This window comes from Argopecten irradians, chromosome 10, assembly GCF_041381155.1.
Source record: "Argopecten irradians isolate NY chromosome 10, Ai_NY, whole genome shotgun sequence".
Taxonomy (NCBI): domain Eukaryota; kingdom Metazoa; phylum Mollusca; class Bivalvia; order Pectinida; family Pectinidae; genus Argopecten; species Argopecten irradians.
The window spans coordinates 38434500-38461996 of NC_091143.1; the positions used below are offsets into that span (position 1 = coordinate 38434500).

The 27497-nt window shown below is 37.1% G+C and overlaps 1 protein-coding gene across 3 annotated transcripts; it reads right to left on the reverse strand.

The window, feature by feature from the left end:
• Positions 1–784: 784 nt before the first annotated feature.
• LOC138333847 (sodium- and chloride-dependent glycine transporter 2-like) lies at positions 785–27268 on the reverse strand. Of its 3 annotated transcripts, XM_069282475.1 has the most exons (17): positions 27081–27268; positions 26608–26800; positions 16756–16906; positions 14713–14844; positions 14096–14236; positions 13473–13692; positions 12669–12807; positions 10689–10823; positions 10155–10258; positions 9289–9526; positions 8807–8935; positions 8347–8446; positions 7247–7362; positions 6569–6742; positions 6247–6405; positions 5784–5852; positions 785–1516 (listed from the first exon to the last, which is right to left on the reverse strand). In XM_069282475.1, exons 2-17 carry the CDS (start codon positions 26689–26691, stop codon positions 1466–1468), a joined length of 2142 nt encoding a protein of 713 aa, XP_069138576.1. In that variant the 5' UTR covers positions 26692–26800; positions 27081–27268; the 3' UTR covers positions 785–1465. The 3 variants fall into 3 exon arrangements, with proteins under 3 accessions (XP_069138576.1, XP_069138577.1, XP_069138578.1); XM_069282476.1 differs by lacking the exon at positions 5784–5852 and having other exon boundaries at positions 27081–27237; XM_069282477.1 differs by lacking the exons at positions 785–1516; positions 5784–5852 and adding an exon at positions 2734–3533 and having other exon boundaries at positions 27081–27258.
• Positions 27269–27497: the final 229 nt, after the last annotated feature.

Here is a 27497-nt window from a genome sequence, read left to right on the forward strand (position 1 = left end):
TTACTGTGACTTTCAACGATGTGTAACAGTAGTGTCATTTTTGTAGATTGGGCCTCTTAAATTTCTTTTAATAAGTGTTTTGTCCGTTTATTAAAGTAATAAAAAAACACTTGGCTTATATCAATGCAGAAATCGATTCCAGGTGTACAGGAAAAGGTTAATTTAAATAAATGTTTGAGATGACGCTAGAGAAACACAAAAAATACCAAAGTTGGTAAAATTTCCGGAAAGTAATTAATTAGTGAGAAATATTTAATCGGCTCAATCACAAATACAAGTGAAATTTTCAGAAATACGATATAAATTTGGTCTCTTTATCGACAAAATTCAGGAAACAAATCTTTTTGTTGTTCAATGGTCCATTTTTTAATTCTAATGGCGAGTTATTATAGAATAGAAAAACAAAGATAATGGAAATTTTGATGTAATACTCCCTTCGATGTTTCTTTGAATGGCTACAGGTGTCAATGACATGTCAACAATCACCGTAAAGTAAAATTTATATTGTACTGCTTTCTTGTCCTTTTACTAATAAAACATCGAATAATTTTGGGATATGGGTTTATGCAAAATCTTGTTACCCCCCCCCCCCCCCTTAAGAATATTTCTGACCAAATTTGGTGTAAATGAATTAACTTTATGACTAGGAGCAATTAAAGAAACAGGTGGACAACATACCCTGCGCCTTGGCATACACCAGATAAGTCACGTCAATTGTTGAAATATCATAAGAACAAGAAACCTTCAGATAGTTTTGAAATGGTATAAAGAAAAAGTAAAAGCATTTTAGATATAAAATTTTTATTATATACAGAAATAGTGAATATATAAAATATAAAATATAATTTTCTTAAAATGTACAACACCTCTTTTAAATAGTTATATAATATCCAATAAAAAACCAATTAAAACAATCACATTTCCAATTTCTTAAAAATGTTTAAACCCCTTTCCTCGTTTTTGATTCAATTTCTGTTAAAATTAACAAAATCATTGATCTGCAGATGATTGATATATGTATAGAAATGTAGGATAAAAAATCACATGTTCTTTAAGGTTTCGTGTAAGAATAATCTGCTTAAAAATGTGTTAGTTTCACTTACTACATGAAGGCGAGTTATGATATGTATGAATTAAAAAAATTGGTCAAAATGTAAATAAGAATTGAATACATATTGTCTACCCAAGATCCAGGCCTAGAGCGTAGACCTTTAGTTGGCACAAACTGTTGGGACTTAATTTAACGGAACCATCCTCGGCAGCTCCGGAATAGCGAAGGTTAAACTGGGCATGACCATTATCCATCAAAGAACAAAGTTTATATTTCATTTCCCAAAGTTCCTTTCCGAGAAAGTCTGCTGGTGATTTTCCTTGTGGCTGTCACGAGATTATGCATAGTTTTCACAAACATCTAAAGGTATCACTTTGTCATCTGTTTGTTTGTGTAGTAACATCAATGGTTAGCTTACAATCGAGCTTCAAATCCATCGTTTGAATAGCCTCCCTTTTGTGTCATCTAAAAGACAAAAAGACAAAATATTAAACAATCTTTTTGGGCCAATCCTGTACAAACTTGCATCCTCAATAACACTTATGTTTATTTTAAACAAAAGGTCATTAGTCTATTAGGTGATAGTTTTTCATTAGAATAACATTGATTCAAAAGAGTTCTTGACCTTTTTTCCCAAACAGTTTTTGCCAAAGTAATAAATGCACACCTACACATGGTCCCAAATATTGTTGCCAAATCCCATTGCAATTGATTCAGTAGTTTAGCAATTGTCATAACAATTTAAAAAAAAAGTGTATAATAACCTGATAACCATAACAACCAAACTTTTGACAAGAGAAAACCTGCTTGCACATCTACAATTGGTCCCACCGGTAGCACTGCTGCTAAATTTCATTGAAATTGATGAAGTAGGGGAATTGTACTTAATTTGACTACGAACAGATATCTGTATACCACAATGCCCTCCCCCCCTTCCTCCCTCCCAATCTTACAAAATCTGAAACAGAACGCCGACCATTTCCACTATTGAATTGCCAGTTGTTGTTTTTTTTTTTGAGAATTTATCTACCTCATGTACTGCAATACAATGCATGTACCTTGTAGATTCATTTGAATACCTGCCAATAGAACGTAAATTTACTAATTCATTGGACAAATTAAACAGGTGTAAAACATTGAGCATGCAAGGCATTGTGCTCTCCACAAGGTAAGTCACAAACTAACGAGTGGTTACACAGCCCAAAAGTCACCAAAACGCTTGAATCACATACATAATTTGGTTGGCATGCTTTGCTCTCCAGCAAATGACAATTTCCGCTAAACAGCATCTATAAATTGCGATTAAATATTAAAATTGTATTAATTGCAAAAATTTTCAAAATTGCGTGTGCGATTCATGCGTTTATGTGATTTTTTGGGTTGCGTGACCATGGTTTTAAGCTTGTTTGACAACTTACAAACGGGAGTGGTGTGTTTATAATATTCAAAAAGGAAGGGCTAGAACAGGACTAATGTATGTGCATATATGCATGCAATTAGAATACTTTCTCTATGGAACATTTTACGTGTATGACTACATATACATTTGATGAGAAAATTGAAATGAAATAATAGCTTCATATGTAACTTACCAAAATAAAGTACAGAAAAGTATACTTTTTACAAAAAGCTCAAAAAAAGTATACTTTCTTACGATTCCAAATTGAGTCACTAAAAGTATATTTGTGTTTTTTTTTTTGTGCTATTTTTCCTACTTTTGTACTTTTTTTCGGTATGGTAGCTTTAAATTAAACTAATAGTCCATATGTTGAATTATAAAATTCTTTAGTTTGTATGCGAGCCATTATTAGAAATGTTCCAAATAGCCGTCTACTGTATACGTGGCCTTTTTAAAAAATATCTTGAGCGGTTTATGTTTGAGGTATGAATATAGGATCTTACAGGATTATTCATTTCATATGAAGCTTTAAGAAACGAGTCTTAAGTTTTTCTTTTGTCAGTCTTGGCAAGCACAAATTATTGGTCCCTGTCCCCACATGCCTCTGGGGTCAGCCCAATCATTTTATAATTTGAATCCCGACCCTATACGGATGCTACCATTGCAATAACAAGTGTTATTTCATACCTATTTTCCGAGTAGACATTTATATGGCACTAGGCATATTGACCCCTTTTGACCCTGCAACTTACACCCACTGGGGTCAAGCACCATTAATCCCCAAACCTAAATTACAAGCTATTTTTTGTGATCTACAACAATATTCTATAAGTTGATAGATTTTGTTGATTTTCAATGTTGCATTTGGAACATTTCTGATAATGACCATTAATAATTTGCTTTGAATATCAAATTACCTGAATAAAAAAATCTAGTTAAAACACATTAAATTTTAGGCACTCAATAAAAATATACATGTAATTGCTTTTCACCAATGTACATTTACAATGTTGACCATGCAGTTAGCTCAACTTCCCATAAACCAAATAACTCAAATATTAATTACCCAATTTTCAGTCATACCTGTTTAGAGTAACATTTGAAAAATCAGTTTTGAACATTTTGAACCTTTTTTTTATCTAAATGAAATACATATCCACTCAAATCAAAACTTTACCAAGACAAACGACAACCAGTGAGTTATAAAACACAGTTTGGTGTTTTACGCTTTATTTACATTTGTTCAACCATATACAGGTACCCGGTTTAATTGCAGGGAATAATATATTTCCGTTTTTTTTCAGGGAGGGTGTTTCATGATTTCATGTCTCATTGCCATGATCGAAAATTTGTTTATATATGAAATATTGAGAAATGATTGAATCATTAAACCAGATAGGGAAAATTCGAAATTGCAATTTTTTTTGAAATATTTTTAATGGAAATATTTTGACCTGCATAATTAACTGGTTATAAGGTATTAGTTACCGGTTTATGCCTATTACTCAGCTTTGTATCACCGACTGATGTCTGGTGTACTGTCGGCATTATACCAACACCACGCCTCTACATGTATTAGCTAGTAGAAGACTAAATCCAGTTTCACCTCGATTAGATCAGCCCAAGCAGTAAGCCTCAAAGCTACAGAACAATTGTGAGCAGATTGATTAGAATCTCGTTAAGATGTTTGTTGAAATTAACATCCTATTTACAACCAGGGTCATAAGGGAGGACTCCCATGAATGCCGGTGTTGGTGTGTATGAAAATGCATGGTACGTGTTTTGGAAAACTGCAGTTTAATAGTTTTTCTTTTTTATATAGTTGAACTCTTTTCCCTTTTTATGTATGAACATTGACAAGTATACATTTTAAAACACCACCAATATAGAAATTTAAAATACACACCGTATTTAAAAAGCATTGTGTGACTAAAATATCCATGTGATTATATATTTCCCCAGATGCAGGTAAACCTGGCCAACAGAACATCGATGAATTCCCTTTATTAATGCTTCTGAAACCTATGCATTACAAGGTTCTATGTCGAAATTTTTTAATGAAATGCAAAGAAATACAAAGGTAACAATTTCTTAACAATTTAAATCTTTGATGAAAACCTCAAGTCAGGGAGGTTATTAAAGATTTTGAATTTTTGATATAGAAAGTCTTCAATGATTAAATTTAAGGAAGACGATTTGATGTCTAAGAACTACAATGTGATAGAGATTCTAGAGGGATCTTGGCACCCACCATATCAATGTAGATGTTTTCTCCATCTTAAATCTATTTGTCACAAATAATTAAATTGTACTTCCAAGCCACATATACATGTAATATCTATGCTCTAGAAAATTGCTAGATAAATATAGCTTTTCATCTTCAAAGAAAGTTTCCTTGTAAAATGCATCAACAGTACAGAAACAAGCGCTCTGCACACAGATCAAGAGCAAGCAGGCAAATAATCACAACACACAAGTTGCAAATCTTTAAACAGGAAATTGTGCAAGTGATGAACAAGTACAGGAGTAATTTTATCTATTTTAGTAAAAGTTTGAGGCTAATTAGGGAGAAGTTTTGCCTGTACACCGGTACCGGTGTGTTGAAAGTTACTGTCCAATTAACAGCTCCATATATGGAATCAACAACTCCACATATGGAACCGGCATGTCCATATATGGAATCAACAACTCCATATATTGAACCGGCATGTCCATATATGGAATCAACAACTCCATATATGGAACCGGCATGTCTATATATGGAATCAACAACTCCATATATGGACCCAGCATGTCCATATATGGAATCAACAACTCCATATATTGAACCGGCATGTCCATATATGGAATCAACAACTCCATATATGGAACCGGCATGTCCATTTATGGAACCAACACATCCATATTCGGAATGAACATGTCCATATATGGAATCAACAGGTCCATACAATAATGTGTATGGACATTAGTATTAATATACCTCTAATGTTAAAGCTATGGGATACAGAGTGCGAGATAATACAGTGCGAAGTCAAGAGCTTACAATATAAAAGTTTTAGCCATAGAGCGAGTGATCGCTGAAGCGCGAGATTGATAATGGTGGTTTTAAGCTACAGATATTTGAAATTTTTAATTCATACCGTGCAGTTTCACCACTGAATACGCAGGGTCCACTCTCAATTTATAAATGCATTAGTAACCTAGTTGGTTACTCAAACTAAAATTTGTAATGTTACAATTTGATAATTTGGGCTAGGTTTGGTGGCAAAAGAGGATCGCTAAATGCGTCGCTCTATGGCTCAGCTAGAGATCTCTAGAGGTAGTTATAACCACCTTAGGTTTATACTGCATATCCTGACACGGGACATAGCCTACATTGGGAATGCCACCCAAAGTGGTCATCTGAAACACAACAGCCAAATTCACTTTACTTCAGCCTCAAATTTGACCACAAACTTTACCACCCTGGTTCAATATATTGCTTCTCATTTTAGATAGTTTCATATAGCACTCAAGTTGTTCACATACTCTTCAAAAAGAATATCTGTACCACCCACATAACTTATCCAAAGCCTGAATCAGTACTTGAATCTGCTCATTTAAAACATTTATCCTAGTATTATATGCTTTTGGATTGTAAACAAATAATGGTCAACACTTACGGACAACCTAGGGTTTTTTTTTGTATTCAATACCAATATTCCTTTACACTCCCCACACTAGTCTACACCAAATTAGTATTGAAAATGTTAGTCTAGGTGATGGTACAAAACTTGAAATTTGAATCTAGACTTACTGGTAATTCTGACTTCTTAGAGACAGGGGCTGCATTCCAAGGATCAACGACGAAGGAGTGGTCATACCCCTCGGCCACTGTGTAGGTCGCACACTCTTCTCTGTGTTTGACGAGAGCTGGGCCCCACTCGGGAGTAGGAGTGCAAGTTTTCCTGAATCGCTGTTAAAAAACACATTGTCAGCCTTTATTTTTTGTTGCAAATAATTGACATGAACATCCGAACTTCATTTATTAGGGAATGGCAATGATGAAAACATAATAAGGGAATAGAAATGTATTGACCAGCAAATCCATCAGTCATATAGTAAAATCCACTACTAACCTCTGCAAAGCTTCCTGGCGTGATTGCTAGCTGGTAGATTGCAGTTACGACGATACAAACAATCACCAGTAAGGTCATCAGCCAGCCAAGGACATCAGCAAACACTGGGAACTTGTCACCGTTGTCGCCTGCTCCCATGCTCTTGTAATCAACCCAGGAAAAGATAATGATGGCCTGCAAGTACAGACAAAACAAGGTTATTTCAAAATATGATATTATAAAAGTGATCAAACAATTGGAAATTATGTCCTTTATCAAAAAGGGAGTTTTAGAAAATGTATGTCATAATATATTCTGTATTTGCACATCACAGACTTATCTCTTGTACCGGGTAGATATTTATTGTGACGTCATGTGTTTGCAAACGTAATGTCATATTTTTTCAGTGAAAATTACGCAAATTGTGCTCACAAAATAATAACATCTTAATATACCCCTACCCGCAAGGGTGCTAACTCTAATATGCAAGAAGGAATATCAAATTCTAATTGAAAAATCTTTGCATGAAGAACTATAGCCCCATGCATCGTAATTCAGTTGCATATATCACTATCCTGTATACACGATTTGATTGGCTGGTTGGTATAATGTCGCATATAGGGTCATTTTAAATTTTATATTGCGATTTTGCATCCCACAGTTAATGAATTTAAATGCTTTAGTCGAGTTACAACTTACAGCACACAGGAGAGGAGTGAGCAGACACCAGCACAAAGCCCACCAGTACTTCAGGACCATGAAAGCAAAATCCTTTCCAACCATGCATTCGATGTCGTTCATGAATCGGCGGACGCCTAAAATAAATGTTGCAAATTAGTTGATGTAGGTCACCTATGTATCGCTTTGTAAAATAACTACAATGTCAGAGTCACGAGTTGATTTAAATAGATGTATTCTGCTAATCCAAATTTTGTTGTAATTATACACGAGGCCAAAACGCCTTAACAGTCTCAAGAGTTCTGGTACAGAATGACACAAAGATGTCCAAATACAAAAGATTCCGCTTATTTGTAAATGGTATTTTTCCAGGAGAATGTAGGTGTAGATCAAAATAAATTTTGCACCTCCCTTTGACCTCTACATACTTGTGAAAAAGCAAGTATAGACATCATTTTATTCGCTTGATGACTATGTAAACGATTCACACTAGAAATGAACAAGTTTGCAATTAGCTGTACACTCATTGATCTGGAGATCAATATAGGCATGCTAAATAAGGTAATTTGTATTACTATATTGCCTTATTAGAACGATGCATGTATTTCTATTTTGTATTTCTATGTTGTATTTGCATATTACAGAGTTGTCTCCCCTTGTGGGAAAGTATCAATTGTGACATTATGTGTTTGCGAGCGTAACATCATTGTTTTCAGAGAAATTTTCAGAGAAAACAAATTTTCACTCACAAAATAGTGTCGCATTATCAACAACTACCCTCAATGGGAGACAACTCTAATTTGCAAAGACAGAATAGGAATCTAATCCTTTAATTTGTTTAATTCATAATCCTGGCAATTTCTACATATCTGAAAATGAGCCATTAATCATCAGGGCCCGGTTGTTCAAAGCATGATTAGCTTAATCACATGATTGGTGAAATTTTCATTTCTCATTTACTGCAAAATTTGTAATCATATCTTCACTAAAGTGTGCAAGTAAGTAAAGACTAGTGCTCTTAAGATTATTGAAAATTATTGTTAAATTATGATTAGCATAATCACCTTTTGAACATCCGGCCCCAGAAGTTAAGTCTGGGAGTGATAACATTGGATACGTACCGTAAATCCATCCAATTGAGATACACTCACAAATGGCAATCACAAGAATGTTCCAGCCTCCAGAGTAGGTATCCATGACTTCTAACATGTAGATTCCACCCTGTCAGAAATTATTCAAATGTTAAATAAAAAAAAATCACCTCTTTATAATCTAGATTTCACATATTCTGCCAACTTTCCATTTTCTATCGGCAGCCAGACTATATACTTTTGTAGGGTGTCTAGGCCACTTATTGACAAAAAGCCATTTATAAGATTTTAGTGTGACTTGCATAAAAGTCAAGGTCATTCATTTGAACAAACTTTGTAATCCTTTATTCCAGCAAGATACAGGACAAATATTGGTACACTAGACCTTTCAGTTAGTCGTTTGAATGAAAAGTTTATGCATGGAAAGCAACGTCGGATGGAACATGACTATATGGATGTTTGGCCAAAGTCTCTGGCAAGTTTTACTTACATTCGTTGTCATCGTTAATCCGAGGAGGAAAAACACGGCTGACACCGAGATGACTGTCAACAGTTTGTACTGCCTAAGTTTGGGGAATCTGTCGAGCAGGGATGTGATAACAGTCTCTACCAACACAAACTACAAATTAAGCAAAAAACAAATACATGTTCAGTCTCCCGACACAAACTACAAAATAAAAATACATAAAAAAATATATGTTCAGTCCCCACAAACAAGAATTGGTGTGCAACATACTGTCAAAGACTTTCTAGACTTTTTTTGCCTAAATTTTTTATCTGCAAATTATTCTCATCTGGTGTAAGCAAAAGTACCTTTGAAAATTCAATAGTGCAAACTTTACATTTTTTTTTTACAGTACATTTGGCGTTTTAATTAGCATATCCATTAGTTCAGAAATCCAAATTAATATTTTTTATATCACAAGACAGATCTTGTAGGCAAGCTGAAATATTTATATTCATGGAATTTACCTCGGAATCGACACCGAGAGTGATCAACATCATAAAGAAAAGGATGGCCCAGAATGGTGCGGCCGGGAGGGTCGTCACAGCGAAGGGGTACACGACGAAGGTTAACGAAGGTCCGCTCTTAGCTACTTCAGAAACAGGTACGTCAATGAGTTTGGATAGGTAACCCAGATAGGAGAAGATGACAAAGCCAGCAAACACACTGGTTAGACAGTTACCGAACGCCACTGTTAGGGTATCCCTGTGTCAAAATACAGCATACACTTTTTAATTACAAGATATTTGTGATCATCGAGGTTTTTTTTGTGGCTGAAACAAACCTAATACAGGATTTCAAGATCCCAAAATGATGTGGGTAAAGAAAAATTTACAATCAATTACGACGTTGCGGATCTCGCATCAAATGATGACGTCATAATCACCAGAGGATGGAACTAATCGACAGTAACTGTAGTACCCACGTTTTGGGATCTCGAAACCCCCATATTCTAGATGGAATTATTTTAAATTTCAGTTAACTTAAAAAAAAATATTACGTGTATGTTTCATTCATATCTTAATAATTTTTCTGTGTTTTTATACGAAATCAGCAACATTACAATAGAGCCATCGACATTGCATGATTTAGAAAAATAATCCCTCAGAAAAACAATTGAATGGTACGTCTAAATTTTTTTTTTTTTTACTTTACAGGGATTCACAATTTGCGAATATTTTTTTTTTTATACCCCGATAAAATTAACATAGCAACATCAATGATTAACCAATTCTTAATTATGCCAGAATAAGCCTTGTACTCTTCATGAACGAAATCTATTCCATGTTCGGATTTGTAAAGGAGTGATGGGGAGGCATTACAGCATACAGACCTTACACAGTTGTTGTGGAACTTGTTGTAACTGGCCAAAGCGATCAGACCTCCCCAGGAAGCAGACAGAGAGAAGAAGATCTGCACAGCAGCATCCTTCCATACCTGCAGAGGGCAATATTGGTAAATTTAACTATTATCATACATCCTACTCAACTGCCTAGTAATTTACGGACTAGATTTTATTCAGTTATACAGTCAATGCACTTCTTATCTCAAAGAGGCCATTTTTCATCAAATTTTAAAGGTTGTTGGAAATTTTGAAAATATTCCATTTATATCGTTATGTGCTAAAAAACGTCTGTAGCGAACAAAGTTCAATTTCAATTTCAACAAATTTCATTAAAAAGGTGTAAATGGATTTGGCATCAGGCAAAGCCTATTAGTCATCTCCAAAAAACAAAGTTTAAAACATTAAAAAAAATTATTGAGGTTATATTTGGTATTAAAAACATGTACAGAAATTTTACATTGCCAATTTTGAAAATTAAAATGTCCCAGGATTGAAATTGTATTGTTGTGAAATAGAATTTACCCCAGAGTCGCGCAGTCTTTCCAGATCGGGTGTGATGTAAAATTTGATGCCTTCAAGGTAGTTGTCCAACATCACTCCACGGATGAGGAGAATGATCAGTACCACGTAGGGAAAGGTGGCAGTGAAATATACAACCTGTATAATCATAGAAATGGTTTGTCAGAATGAAAGGTGGCCGTGAAATATACAACCTGTTATCATAAAAATGGGTTCAGATAGAATGAAAGGTGGCGGTGAAATATACAACCTGTTATCATAAAAATGGGTTCAGATAGAATGAAAGGTGGCGGTGAAATATACAACCTGTAATCATAGAAATGGTTTGTCAGAATGAAAGGTGGCGGTGAAATGTACAACCTGTAATCATAGAAATGGTTTGTCAGAATGAAAGGTGGCGGTGAAATATACAACCTGTTATCATAAAAATGGTTTGTCAGAATGAAAGGTGGCGGTGAAATGTACAACCTGTATAATCATAGAAATGGTTTGTCAGAATGAAAGGTGGCCGTAAAATATACAACCTGTAATCATAGAAATGGTTTGTCAGAATGAAAGGTGGCGGTGAAATGTACAACCTGTATAATCATAGAAATGGTTTGTCAGAATGAAAGGTGGCCGTAAAATATACAACCTGTAATCATAGAAATGGTTTGTCAGAATGAAAGGTGGAAATATACCGTGAAATATACAACCTGTAATGAAAGGTGGCCGTGAAATATACAACCTGTAATCATAGAATGGTTTCAGTTAGAATGAAAGGTGGCCGTGAAATATACAACCTGTTATCATAGAAATGGTTTGTCAGAATGAAAGGTGGCCGTGAAATATACAACCTGTAATCATAGAAATGGTTTGTCAGAATGAAAGGTGGCCGTGAAATATACAACCTGTAATGAAAGGTGGCCGTGAAATATACAACCTGTAATCATAGAATGGTTTCAGTTAGAATGAAAGGTGGCTGTGAAATATACAACCTGTTATCATAGAAATGGGTTCAGTTAGAATGAAAGGTGGCCGTGAAATATACAACCTGTAATCATAGAATGGTTTGTCAGAATGAAAGGTGGCCGTGAAATATACAACCTGTAATGAAGGTGGCCGAGGTGGCCGTGTACAACCTGTAATGAAAGGTGGCCGTGAAACATACAACCTGTAATCATAGAAATGGGTTCAGTTAGAATGAAAGGTGGCCGTGAAATATACAACCTGTAATCATAGAAATGGGTTCAGTTAGAATGAAAGGTGGCCGTGAAATATACAACCTGTAATCATAGAAATGGGTTCAGTTAGAATGAAAGGTGGCCGTGAAATATACAACCTGTAATCATAGAAATGGGTTCAGTTAGAATGAAAGGTGGCCATGAAATATACAACCTGTAATCATAGAAATGGGTTCAGTTAGAATGAAAGGTGGCCATGAAATATACAACCTGTAATCAATAGAAATGGTTTCAGTTAGAATGAAAGGTGGCGGTGAAATATACAACCTGTAATCATAGAAATGGTTTGTCAGAATGAAAGGTGGCCGTGAAATATACAACCTGTAATCATAGAAATGGTTTGTCAGAATGAAAGGTGGCCGTGAAATATACAACCTGTAATCATAGAAATGGGTTCAGTTAGAATGAAAGGTGGCCATGAAATACACAACTTGTAATCATAGAAATGGTTTCAGTTAGAATGGAAGTTGGCTGTGGCAGACGCTGCGCCATGACATTCCAGGTGAGCTTGTAAAATAAACGTGAATTTGATGATTAAGAGAAAAAGACTAGGTAAATATGGAGGATAGGAGATATTCAACCCTCGGGGTCACAAAATGTAAAATCTCAACATCTACTTTTACCACATTTTATGATGAAGCTTCAGATGAAATGTACCCCTATCCTCTATATGTGTACGTATGTAAGAGTCTTATAAATTGGATTTCCATCCGAAATGGATATCCCTGATTATAAAACTATATTGTAGTCATGCTCTTACCTTTCCGGAAGTTTTGATACTCTTGCTGAGGGCAAGGACGACGAAGATGAAGGCGAGGAGATAACAGAGGACCATCTGCCAGCGAGGTTCCTGCAAGTCCTGTATACCCGCACTGAAGCCTGATCCAGTAGCCACAAAGCTGAAATCCAGATCATTATTTTGGATTTTCTATTTAATTGGAAGAGTCATATGGATATCATTCTTCCCAATTGAAGTACCGTGTAACAGAGTTTTTGCACAAGTATCCAATTTTCGCTATATAATTTTCAATTGTCATTTGCACACGAGAATGGCAAAAGGGACTCTTTAATGTATATATGCTTTTGTAAAGTCAAACAAGCGTTCCTTGTACATTCTATAGACCCTAGTAAACAGTGGCATGGTTATTTGGCGACAGAAATGCGTACCGATCGAACCCTGTGGACTTACTAAATTGAAATGTACAATTTATAATCAATACAACGATCTACCACTCAAAATACCTAAGGTAAATAGGACGGATACATTCACACTTTTTATTAACTTACACCTAAGAAGCAATTAATATATAGGCATATGAAATATCCCTAGTTTATACAGGGTATAAAACCTTTTAGTAAAATATCTGATTGTACCAATATGACCATTGTAAATCAAACTTATTTCGAGGTTTCTTGTCAAACATCTTTTTTAAATTAATATAATTTTGCAATTGGCAATTAAAAACTGAACCATACCTGTATTCCATTTACTTTGCAGCAATTCATTTTTGCAAATTCTGATCATAACAAAACATTCTGAAATAATTTGGTGCAGAAGACTTACTCAAAATATTCCTGGGATGGCAGCTCCCGTTTGATGCCATACTCATTGGCCAGTGTTTTGTTGATGAAGCCGACTACATTGGACTTTTCGAATGTGGAGGAAGTATGGCAGGTTCCCCAGACCTGGTTGCTGTACCAAGTCTGGTTCTTTGTCCTAGCACCAGCCAATTCACATGTGTCGCCACCCGTTGTGTTCAGAATGTGGATTTTGTCAAAGCAAACTGCAAAATACACATTACCATGCATTCCTCTGATAAATCTGTAGAAGAATTGAATTTCTTTTCAAACAATTGACGCTGCAGCTACAACACAAGTCCAAAGGTATAGTGAACTAGCACAGTCGCCCGAGTGGATGACTAATACCCCAGCTGTACAAATTTTGTAATAACTCCATTAATAGGGGACATTGCAAAGCCCTGTATAGTTTACCTAACTCCTCTTGATGTCAAGGTTATGTGTATCAAATTTTATCAAAATCTGTCAAGTTGTTTTGTAGGAGTTCGCGGACATAGTTGTGTCTACAGACAGAGGGACAGATGGACAATCCGATTCCATATACCCCCCTTAACTTCGTTGCGGGGTGATAATTACAGTAAGGAAAAAATAGTATATATCTATACGTACGGTTGGTGCTCCAGTCTCCACACTTGTCCCAGGGAAGTGTAGAGGTGAAAGAAGCAAACAGATAGTAGCAGGCCCACCCAATGATCATATTGTAGTAGATTGACACCAGGGCCGACACAATGAACATTCCGTAGCCAACACCTGTACAGGTAACAAATTTCATCATAGTAAACATGGATCCATACATTTACCTGCAGTGGTTATATCAATTTCTCTCAATGGAATAGTTTTCATAACCGACATAATCACTTCTAAAGTATTGTCTCATATAGCCTATTACTCCAAATATCTGCACAAGATATAATACAAAAGCAATAAGCAGTCATACTATAATCGTAATTTCCAATCGGTGGACATCAAAACTGAAAGTTAAATTTTTACAATTTTGCTAACAACTTTGGCAATTTGTCACAAGCAAGGTTTTAATTTGCATTAAATTACTAAGATGTTGCCCAGCTTTTATCATCATCCTTCAATGGATCGAACATAAATATCCCCTTCTCATTAAACAGATATATACATAGTAACCAAAACCCATTTATTCTTCAAACAAATGTTCCGACTCAAGTTTATTTTTATCTGCATTACACATGACGGATGTAACGAAATGGTCTTACCAGTGAAGAGGGGAGCGTACTTCCAACAAGTTACTGGCCCAGCGCTCGCAAACTGTCCAAGAGACAACTCCAACAGGAAGATGGGCACACCAACGATCGCCAACATTATCACGTAGGGAATGAGGAAAGCACCTGAAACCAAACAAACAGGATATTTTGAAGATATTTTGAATATACAATCAAGTAATTGTCTAACAAAGCATTTCCAATTTCAAAGTCTTCAAAACAGCATGCAGTCTCATTGAGCGTTAGTGAATGTCTATACAAGATATTGTATAATTAAATACAAAGGGCAATAACTCTAGGTTACAGTCAAATAATTTCTAGGTAAAAACTCTTCCAAAGATACAAGACTGCCTACGAAGTTTCATTAAGTCTGGTTGATATTTATCACAATGTCCAATAGCATTATTATTGCAAAGGGCAATATCTTCGAAAATCATTGTCCAATAAATTTTATTTTCGAACCGTTTTGTTTTTGTAACTTACTTATACTAGACTGCATACAAAATTTAAAAAAAAAAAAAAAAATTTCTTATTGGGGTTTTACAAGTTCTAATAATAATTACCATTGAAATTATATATACATGTTCAAACTTTTTTTGGCTGAAAATTAAAGTTAAATTTGGGGCCTTCAAAGTACATCGATGTAGAATTTTTTTTTCCAAACCCTTTTGAAAATCGTCAATTCTCAAGAACTGCTGGTTGGATAACACTGGTTCAATTATAGATAAGATGTGTAGTTGATTGAGAAAACAATGTATCATTTGTTTTTGATTACTCCCCAGATGAACCACTCCCTAAACCTAATTCCGTCATTGTGTATATCACTTGATCTTGTGTTTCCACTGCGATTTTAAATGGTAACATTGTCATGCTGGCTTCTGTACAACCGGCAGCTCTTAGCAGGGTTCACACCAGCGGTCGCCAATATCGCCAATATTGCATTTTGTGAAAAAAGATATTTCATTGGCTATAAAATTATGACTGACACTCTTTATTTAATAAATTTCCATAGCAAAGGAGATAATTCTGTCATTTTTATTATCAAATTTACAGTAATTTTTTTGGCTCTAAAATATCTTAGTTGGCAAAGAAAATACACTTTGGCAAATCTTTTGACTTTTCAAAACCTGGTGCGAGCCCTGTTTGAGGAAGTAAATGCTTTACACCCCTCACAAATGGTATTGCCTACTGATATGAGCTGTGGCACTAGCTACCTGTACACTGAAAAGGGGGTGCAGGTTCTGTGTAAAATATAAATAGCACACCAGCTACCTGTGCACTGAAGCAGGACTTTTCAAAAGGTTGGTTAGCTTGACCGATCTATGTATTATCCAGAATAGGAGCGTATTTATCGATAGATTTATTGTTAATGGGCATCTGAATGAAATACTCTGAATTTATATACATGAACATGATATTTTCGTTGCATATGCTTATAGCTTATCAATGCACCCAAAGTGATGAATACTGCATTGAACATTATATTTTGTTTAGTAGACAATAACTGCAATTCCAATAGTTTGAGACGTCGTAAGAAATTTAAATTTCAAAGCCTGTGTAAGGTAAAGTGACCTGGTTACCATGGTTACGCAATAGCAACCACATCTACAAATTAATAGTGTATAACATTGCCCTGTAGTAACCTATGGTTAGACGAGTTTCTTCATATGATGCACCAAAATTAGAAAAGGAAAAGTCACACTTGACCTTTGAACTTTCGACCTTAACGTCTTTAAGTCAACTGCTTGTCTAGTTGTGAACTTTGCTTCATAATGATCAAAACGTCCATCAATATTAAGCTACAAATCTTTGCCTCATAGTTAAAAACAAAGATGACAGCTTGGCATTTTTAATCAAGTTATAGCCAAAAAGCTGCATATCGGTTTTGGATGGCATGGGCAATTGGGTACCAATCAAATTTGGAAATATGTCTAACTAGCATTTCATGCTGATTGTTGCATTGGTGGTTCTATAGTCTACAAAGATGGAGAGCATATGTTTGTCATTTTAAATCCTAATAATCCTAATGGATCTAACCTCCTCCATTTCTGTAGCAGAGGTACGGGAATCGCCAGACATTTCCCAAACCCACAGCATAGCCAAGACACGACAGGAAGAAATCAAATCGACCACTCCAGTTTCCTCTTTCCTTGTTCTCGTCACCTTCTTCATCGTCTAAACGCTTGCACTGCAATGTCAAAATATTCATTGATTATTCACAGATTATATTTTTGTGCTATGTTTTTTCACTTAAAAAATTAAAATTATAGAAAATGCCAATGTGTCCCGCCACAGTCGATTTCAGAAGCCTGCACCTTTTCAATTGGGAATAAAATGATTGAACTACGTATATTTTGAAATTTTTTTCTTTGTATGGGAAGATATTTACATAAGTGGGAAAATACAACAAACTTTCTCTAGCTATACAATACAATGTCTATCATTCACCGATCAGCTGATCTGGGTCACTACAGGTCGCATTACCAACCAGCAGGTCAAGGTCACAGTGTGAAGTGCGGTTATCATGGTCTATCTATTGTATTGTACTCAAGTCTTTAGGACAACTCTTTTGTACACTTTTCTAAAAGGATATTCAGATAATAAACACTTTTTTCTTGTTTACTGAGCTGTGAACACAAAAATGTGAAATTTGACACCGGCAATTCAAAAACTTTTCGTCTAGCAGCTTGATCAAATAAATACCTTTGTTGACTATTTACTACCAAACAATTATTCATGAACTTTTTAAAATAGCTAGATGTCACCTTAAATAAGGTCCTACGGATGACATTACAAAATACCATAGAAGTTTTCATGAATCCTACCCGAAGACTTGCGTCAATGGCCTATACTTAAATATGCGGGTCACATCTTTTCAACTCGTCATGGTTCGGCAGATTTGAATAGTATTCATATACACAACCAAACATACAAGGTGAATGCTCTGTTCGTAAAGCATTTTGGTTTATATTACCTGGTACAGACGATCATTGAGAAATTTACCTGCATGCTGAAGGTTTTTTTTAATGCATTTCTGTTAAGCTTCAGAATCAAGTTTGTTTTCTATTTTGCAGATCATTGTAATAATGGGGTCGTTCAATACGAATATATGTCTTTTATTTATATGATGCAATGACCTTCAAGGCAACGTCCTACCCTTCATGCGTCACTTGTCTTACATTTTGTAGACAAAAACTTCTAGATGTTGTATAAACAGTAATTTCAGGTTACAGTTGTTTAAAAATAAACATTTTGCGATAAAATACATCAAACTATACAACATGTACGACATACTTGCTATATTGATAGATAACAATAATTATCTTATTGTGGGACTTTGGACTGCTTAAAGGAGAAGGTATGTTAAGACTCAAATACGGCCTCAAAATTAATTCTCCAGTAAAGAACAACATATTTTGCCATATAACAGCTGAATACATTTGCCAACACATTACATCTCGAAAATATCCGGCATGTGCCAATTATGTCCACTATGACGTCATCAACATGCAGGTTCCTGCCATTTTTCACAAAAATCCTTGAAAAATCATACTTTTTGAGTGGTTTTCTCTAAAAATGAATGTGGCCGCTTTCGTGGAGCAGAAAGAGATTTTCACACGTTGTGTATCGTGTATTTACGCATATCCATGCAAAATGTAAAGTTGCTCCAAGGTGGCGGCCAAATCCATTTCAAGCCTTTTCTAACCTAAAGATGATGAATTTCTAGCAAAATTTGGCGAGAAGAGGAAAATCATCAATTTGATGACGTCATAGGTGGGACACATCGTGTACATGGTTATAAAAAAATATGTTTTGATGAATGGCAAGTATGAGAGTATTGATATGAAATTGATGGGGATCCGAGTTAATTTTTTTCGGCTTGAAAAATTAAGACCAAATACTGGTCCTATCATATCTACTCCTTTGGGTCCCATGTACCATATTTGCCGTAATTAGCAACCAGAAAAACTTGAAAATTGAAATAAAGATGTTACAAATATTAGTGAATCAAAATGGAAGTTGTGGATGAAAAACGTCATTTTAACTCTTTCTGTACTCATGACACATTAATCTATTACATTAAGCCTTTGACACACATTATGATGTCAGAGGCACATGTTATAAGATATTGTGAAATCCATGGGACGTTTATACAACTCTTCCAGAAAAGGGGAGGGGCGTTAATTACAGCGAGTAATGTATGTGTGACACTTGTTTCTGTTGTGCAGTGTGCTTCAAGAAAGCCCCAATGAAAAGGTGCAATGCATGTATGCAATTTGTGTTTCTGTTGTGCAGTACACTTCAAGAAAGCCCTAATGGAGAGGTGCAATGTATGTATGCAATTTGCTTTTCTCTTGTGCAGTGTGCTTCAAGAAAGCCCCAATGAAGAGGTGTAATGCATGTATGCAATTTGTGTTTGTTGTGCAGTGTGCTTCAAGAAAGCCCCAATAGAGAGGTTCAATGTATGTGAAATTTGTTTCGGTTGTGAAGTATGCATCAAGCTCTAATGGAGAGGTGCAATGTATGTGTGAAATTTGTTTCGGTTGTGCAGTGTGCTTCAAGCTCTCATGGAGAGGTGCAATGTATTTGTGAAATTTGTTTCAGTTGTGCAGTATGCTTCAAGCTCTAACGGAGATGGGGACATGGTGGGGGAAGAAGTTAGAGCCAGAACGTACATCAATCTACACCAATTTACATCTAATGGTATATCACTTAATCCCATATATATCCAGTGATGAATGTCGCTGTAGTTCACAATACAGCTAGCTAGCTATACACAACATGTACCCCAAAATTACCTCAACAAGTATGGTGTATTTGTCCCAATATTATATACCTTTCCCACGGTTGCCGTGCAGGGTTGACCGAGCTCACAGTAACACTAGCCCAAACATTTGTTATGAAAGTACCTATGAAAGAATCTGAAAACTTTATTATATCGTGTATTCACCTGAAGGACCAATCATAAAATTTGTGCCCCTACCGCTTTACATAACAATGGACACCATTACAGGTGAATTTAAAAACATGTGTTCCGCTATTTTATTTACGCTTTCTTGTAGAAACGAAGATAAAGGCTTTTAAATTACAAAATTTTACTTCAACAAGCAATAAAACTGCAGTTAAATATGCATAAATAGCACTATATAAATGCTGATCAAAGTAATTACAACGCCTATAAGAATGATTACCCGGCTGTATCTGAACTAGCTAGGATAGGCCAACCTAATTCTAAAATCTCTCAGGCAGATATCTTATTCACCATAAATAACGCCCTTTACCTAATAACCGTTCCTCCACTTTTGGAGGAGTTGGACATCATTAGAAAGGCCCCCCCCCCAACTCATCCCATCACATTAATTTTAACAATGTTTACAACTGAGTGATGCTTATAGCATCACAACATATTACATAAACTTGCGAGACTTTCATATGTGAATAATGATGTCATAATGCATCTGAAAGAACCAAACACGTGCATCTTTCTTGCGACAAATATGCCATGAGGACCAAAAAGTAAAAAAAAATATGGCCGACTTGTTTTTCGTCCCCATTTTGATTTTGGTTCCCTGATCATTTTTAAGCACTTTGGGGAAATCATGCGTTTTAATGTTTCTAGCCTAAAAACAGATGACGGTCAAGACAGACAACTGTAGTGTTGCAGGTATCATGTTGCATATAAACGATGCACTCATAGATTATCCATAAGGCATTTTATTCCAAACGTACAATTGACATGCAAAAATCCAATTTGAAAGGCGCATTGTCTGATTTTCAATCTTTGGAAGGTAACATAAGCTTTCTTATTGAGTAAATAAACCAAATTATTTCTTATTTGAAAATCGTCACCATAATACATCAACAAGAACTACGTTTACCAAACAATTAAAACCAAACATAAATTTCAAACTCAATTCTATAAAACTTAAGCTTATTGCCCATCTCCACAGCGAAATCATTTAAACCCGATTAAATGCTAATGGAAATTGTATTGACATTAACGTTTGATACTCGGGGTTAAGCGATCAACAACCCCAGGCTTACAATGACGAAGTTATTTTAGGAGCTCTGTTCCGCATGGCTGCACAGTAAGCTGCCTTACCCAACTGACCTTATAAGAGCGAGTTCACATTAAGTCCGGTCGATCATGAATAACGAAATGACAAAAAGTGATAAAAGCTCCTACGACAACTGTTTGTGTATGTTGTAACTGAAACGAGAATGTGCCGGGTAGGTGAATTGTGATTTGGGCTATAAACTGAGTAACTAGACTTTAGTGGTTTTTAATGTTCTCCATCAATAAATTCATTTTTGATGAGTCATTGACATCTTTTCATCATTATGCAGGTAAAATATTTGTAAGCTTTATTTACCCATAAGTGAATGTTTTTTGCGTTGTTATTTGATCGTATTTATCATGATTAATACAAGCATATTCCGACACTTAAAATTAACTAAAATCAGCCTACAAACTATTACATAAAACATATCCTACACACAAACTAAATCCACCCTACACACAAACTAAATCCATCCTACACACAAACTAAATCCATCCTACACACAAACTAGGTCCACCTTACACACAAACTAAATCCATCCTACACACAAACTAAATCCATCCTACACACAAACTAAATCCACCCTACACACAAACTAAATCCACCCTACACACAAACTAAATCCACCCTACACACAAACTAAATCTACCTTACACACAAACTAGGTCCACCTTACACACAAACTAAATCCACCCTACACACAAACTAAATCCACCCTACACACAAACTAAATCCACCTTACACACAAACTAAATCCATCCTACACACAAACTAAATCCATCCTACACACAAACTAAATCCACCTTACACACAAACTAAATCTACCTTACACACAAACTAGGTCCACCTTACACACAAACTAAATCCACCCTACACACAAACTAAATCCACCCTACACACAAACTAAATCCACCTTACACACAAACTAAATCCATCCTACACACAAACTTCCATCCTACACACAAACTAAATCCATCCTACACACAAACTAAATCCACCTTACACACAAACTAAATCCATCCTACACACAAACTAAATCCATCCTACACACAAACTAAATCCATCCTACACACAAACTAGGTCCACCTTACACACAAACTAAATCCATCCTACACACAAACTAAATCCACCTTACACACAAACTAAATCCATCCTACACACAAACTAGGTCCACCTTACACACAAACTAAATCCATCCTACACACAAACTAAATCCATCCTACACACAAACTAAATCCATCCTACACACAAACTAGGTCCACCTTACACACAAACTAAATCCATCCTACACACAAACTAAATCCATCCTACACACAAACTAAATCCATCCTACACACAAACTAAATCCATCCTACACACAAACTAAATCCACCTTACACACAAACTAAATCCATCCTACACACAAACTAAATCCATCCTACACACAAACTAAATCCATCCTACACACAAACTAGGTCCACCTTACACACAAACTAAATCCATCCTACACACAAACTAAATCCACCTTACACACAAACTAAATCCATCCTACACACAAACTAAATCCATCCTACACACAAACTAAATCCATCCTACACACAAACTAAATCCACCTTACACACAAACTAAATCCATCCTACACACAAACTAAATCCATCCTACACACAAACTAAATCCATCCTACACACAAACTAGGTCCACCTTACACACAAACTAAATCCATCCTACACACAAACTAAATCCACCTTACACACAAACTAAATCCATCCTACACACAAACTAAATCCATCCTACACACAAACTAAATCCATCCTACACACAAACTAAATCCACCTTACACACAAACTAAATCCATCCTACACACAAACTAAATCCATCCTACACACAAACTAAATCCATCCTACACACAAACTAGGTCCACCTTACCTATTAATAATGGCCACCCTATAGACAAACTAGGCCCACCCTAAACACAAAATAGGCCTACCTTACAGACAAACTAGGCCCACCCTATAGACAAACTAGGCCCACCCTATAGACAAACTAGGCCTACCCTACACACAAAATAGGCCTACCTTACAGACAAACTAGGCCCACCCTACAGACAAACTATGCCCACCCTACACAAAAAATAGGCCTACCTTACAGACAAACTAGGCCCACCCTACAGACAAACTAGGCCCTACCTACACACAAAATAGGCCTACCCTATAGACAAACTAAGTCCACCCTACATAACTAAACCCACCCTACAAACAAACCAGGCCCAAACTACATACAAACTAGGTCCACCCCACACACAAACTAGGTCCAACCTACAAACTAATTAGGCCCGCTCTACACACAAACTAGATCCAACCTACACACGAACAAGTTGCAACCTACACACAAATTATGCCCGCTCTACACACAAACTAGATCCAACCTACACACAAACTAGTTCCAACCTATACACAAAATAGGCCCACCTTACACAAAAATAAGGCCCATTTTACACACAAACTAGGACTACCCTACACACAAACTAGGCCCTCCCTACACACAAGCTAGGTTCACCCTACACTCAAACTAGGCTCACCCTACACACAAACTAGGCTCACCCCACAAACAAACCAGTCCTACCTTATAGACAAGCTAGGCCCACCCTACAGACAAACTAAGCCCACCCTATAGACAAACTAGGCCCACCTTATAGACAAACAAGGCCCACCCTATCGACAAACTAGGCCCACCTTATAGACAAACTAGGCTCACCCTATAGACAAACTAGGTTCACCCTATAGACAAACTGGGCCCACCTTAGAAAAACTGGGTCCACCCTACACACAAACTAGGCCAACCCTAAAGACAAACTAGGCCCACCATACAGACAAACTAGGCCAACCCTGTAGACAAACTAGACCCATCCTACAGACAACTAGGCCCATCCTACAGACAAACTAGGACCACCCTAAATACAAACTACGCCCACCCTACAGACAAACTAGGCCTTACCCTATAAACAAACTGTGCCAACCCTATAGAAAAACTAGACCAATCCTAAAGAAAAAACAAGGCTCACCCTAAAGACAAACTAGGCCCAACCTACAGACAAACTAGGCCCACCCTACAGACAAACTAGGCCCACCCTACAGACAAAACAGGCCCACCCTACACACAAGCTAGGCTCACCCTACACACAAACTAGGCTCACCCCAAAAACAAACTAGGCCCACCCTATAGACAATCTAGGCCCACCCTAAAGACAAACTAGGCTCATCCAACAGACAAACTATGCCTACCTTTTAGACAAACTAGACCAACCCTAAAGACAAACTAGATCCACCTTAAAGACAAACTAGGCCCACCCTACAGACAAACTGGGCCCACCCTATAGACAAACTAGGCCCACCCTACAGACAAACTAAAACTATGCCCACCCTACACACAAATTAGGCCCACCCTACAGACAAACTAGGCCCACCCTTCAGACATACTAGGCTCACCCTACAGACAAACTAAGCCCACCCTATAGACAAAATAAGCCCAACCTACACACAAGCTAGGCTCACCCTACACAAACTAGGCCCACCCTACACACAAACTAGGTCCAACCTACACACAAACTAGGCCCACCTTACAAATATACTAGGTCCAACCTACACACAAACTAGGCCCACCTTACAAATAAACTAGGCCCACCCTACACACAAACCAGGCCCACCTTACAAATAAACTAGGCCCACCTTACACACTAGGCTCACCCTACACACAAACTAGGCCCTTCCTACACACGAGCTAGGTTCACCCTACATGCAAACTAGGCTCACCCTACACACAAACTAGGCTCACCCTACACACAAACTAGGCCCACCTTACAAATAAACTAGGCCCACCCTACACACAAACTAGGCCCACCTTACAAATAAACTAGGCTCACCCCACAAACAAACTAGGCCCACCCTAAAGACAACCTGTCCTAGGCCCACCCTATAGACAAACTGGGCCCATCCTATGGACAAACTAGGCCCACCCTAAAGACAAACTATGCCCACCCAACAGACAAACTAGGCCTATCTTTTAGACAAACTAGGCTCACCCTACACACAAACTAGGCTCTCCTACACACAAACTAGGCTCACCCTACACGCAAACTAGGCCCACCTTACAAATAAACTAGGCCCACCCTACACACAAACTAGGCCCACCTTACAAATAAACTAGGCTCACCCCACAAACAAACTAGGCCCATCCTAAAGACAACCTGTCCTAGGCCCACCCTATAGACAAACTGGGCCCATCCTATGGACAAACTAGGCCCACCCTAAAGACAAACTATGCCCACCCAACAGACAAACTAGGCCTATCTTTTAGACACACTAGACCCACCCTACAGACAAACTAGGCCCACCCTACAGACAAACTAGGCCCACCCTATAGACAAACTGAGCCCACCTTATAGACAAACTAGGCCCACTAGGCTCACCCTATAGATAAACTAAGCCCACCCTATAGACAAAATAAGCCCACCCTACACACAAGCTAGGCTCATCCTACACACAAACTAGGCTCACCCCACAAACTAGGCCCACCCTATAGACAAACTAGGCCCATCCTACAGACAAACTAGGTCCACCTTATAGACAAACTTGGCCCACCTTATAGACAAACTAGGTCCACCCTACACACAAACTAGGCCCACCCTATGACAAACTAGGCTCACCCTACACACAAACTAGGTCCACCTTATAGACAAACAAGGCCAACCCTACAGACAAACTGGGCCCACCCTACAGGCAAACTAGGTCCACCTTATAGACAAACTAGGCCCACCCTATAGACAAACTAGGCCTACCTTATAGACAAACTAGGTCCACCCTACACAAACTAGGCCCACCCTATAGACAAACTAGGCCTACCTTATAGACAAACTAGGCCCAACTTACAAACAAACTAGGTCCACCCTACACAAACTAGGCCCACCCTACAGACAAACTAGGTCCACCTTATAGACAAACTAGGTCCACCTTATAGACAAACTAGGCCCACCTTATAGACAAACTAGGCCCACCTTACAAATAAACTAGGCCCACCCTACAGACAAACTAGGCCCACCCTACAGACAAACTAGGTCCATCTTATAGACAAACTAGGCCCATCCTACAGACAAACTAGGTCCACCTTATAGACAAACTTGGCCCACCTTAAAGACAAACTAGGTCCATCCCTATAGACAAACTAGGCCCACCATACAGACAAATTAGGTAGGTCTACCCTACACACAAACTAGGTCTACCCTACACACAAACTAGGCCCACCCTATAGACAAACTAGGTCCACCCTACACACAAACTAGGCACACTAAGAGAAACTATTGTGTGAATACTCACTTGAGAATATGCTTGTTGGTAAATATTTACATATTTAACCATATTAGACAGAGTAGGGGGTTACATTTGTAGAGGTCTGAGTACAGTCACTCAATTAATTCCCTTGACCCATTATATATGTATATACATGTACACAAGACAACTCCCTTCTACCTAACAATTGTGGATATTACTAATAATACACCTGGGGTGGAAGTCACAAGTATTGACAGGCAAATGTATATATAATTACCAACCCAGCTGGCAGGGGACTGCCTACATGTACAGATACAATGTATATTCTCTACACTTTTGGAATGACTTTCTTTGCCCAACATTTATACAACTACGTATGGGGATGTGAAAAAATAATTTTAAATGTCAATATTTGGACAATGTTCAAACCTAAACTGTTCTAATGGTTTATTTATAAGACATGCGTATCAAAAGAATACGTACATGTATGTGTACAGTTACTGTAAAACCCGTGTAAAACTTACCTTTCTTTCGAAGTATTGCTCGATACGTTCCATTTTGTTTTCCAAATTGGCCAGCGTCCGCTGTTCGAACGGTTGCATTGCCATTTTTTACAAGGATACAAAAATAAGCGGCCACACCCTGGTTTTGAAACTTGGAACGGACTTGTCCCGCTATCAAAACTGCAGGTAGAGTTCCAACAGAATTGTATCGATTCTGCAACAGAAACAGACAATACTAAATTATCAACAGACTTCTATATGCAATGTTAAGAAGTGGTGTATAGTCATTATGTAGATTTTTCGGTATTCGACAGATTCCTAATTATTAAAGTAACGGGAGATATAGAATACTGGGTGTTCTGTGCGACTAACTAATCATCCAATATAAATAATAAAACGGGTACAAATGAATAAACATAACCTTAGAACATAAACATGGAACGTCTATAGCTACACTTATCCACAGGTAAAATGGTGTTATGTAGGTATATTACCTTGTAGCCAAATGGTCTTTGGGCAGAGCACTACAGTTTCGCTCCGCTCACCTCCAGAAGTTCTTGTGTCACTGCACAGTCGTCACACGGAACTATCTAGCGTCTCCGCATTTACACGAATAGAACCGAATCTTATGTCTTTTGTAAAAAACCACTCAGGTGAAACAAACGCTTTTAAAACCTGTTTTTGAAAGACGTCGTGTCCTTATTTGTCGCCCGTGTTGTACTGCGTAGCTATGAAGGTGTATCTTGCACGCTTTCCAGTTATTCACGCTGGAAAAGAAAGCGGCATGATTTTGTCAATCTCGGGTACATAATATCGTGTCAAGTTTGACACACAACTTATTTGCAATTATGAATAGGGTTGATTATAAGAAAGGCGAGTTTATCAAGGAGCAATTATCGGTCTGTTTCGAT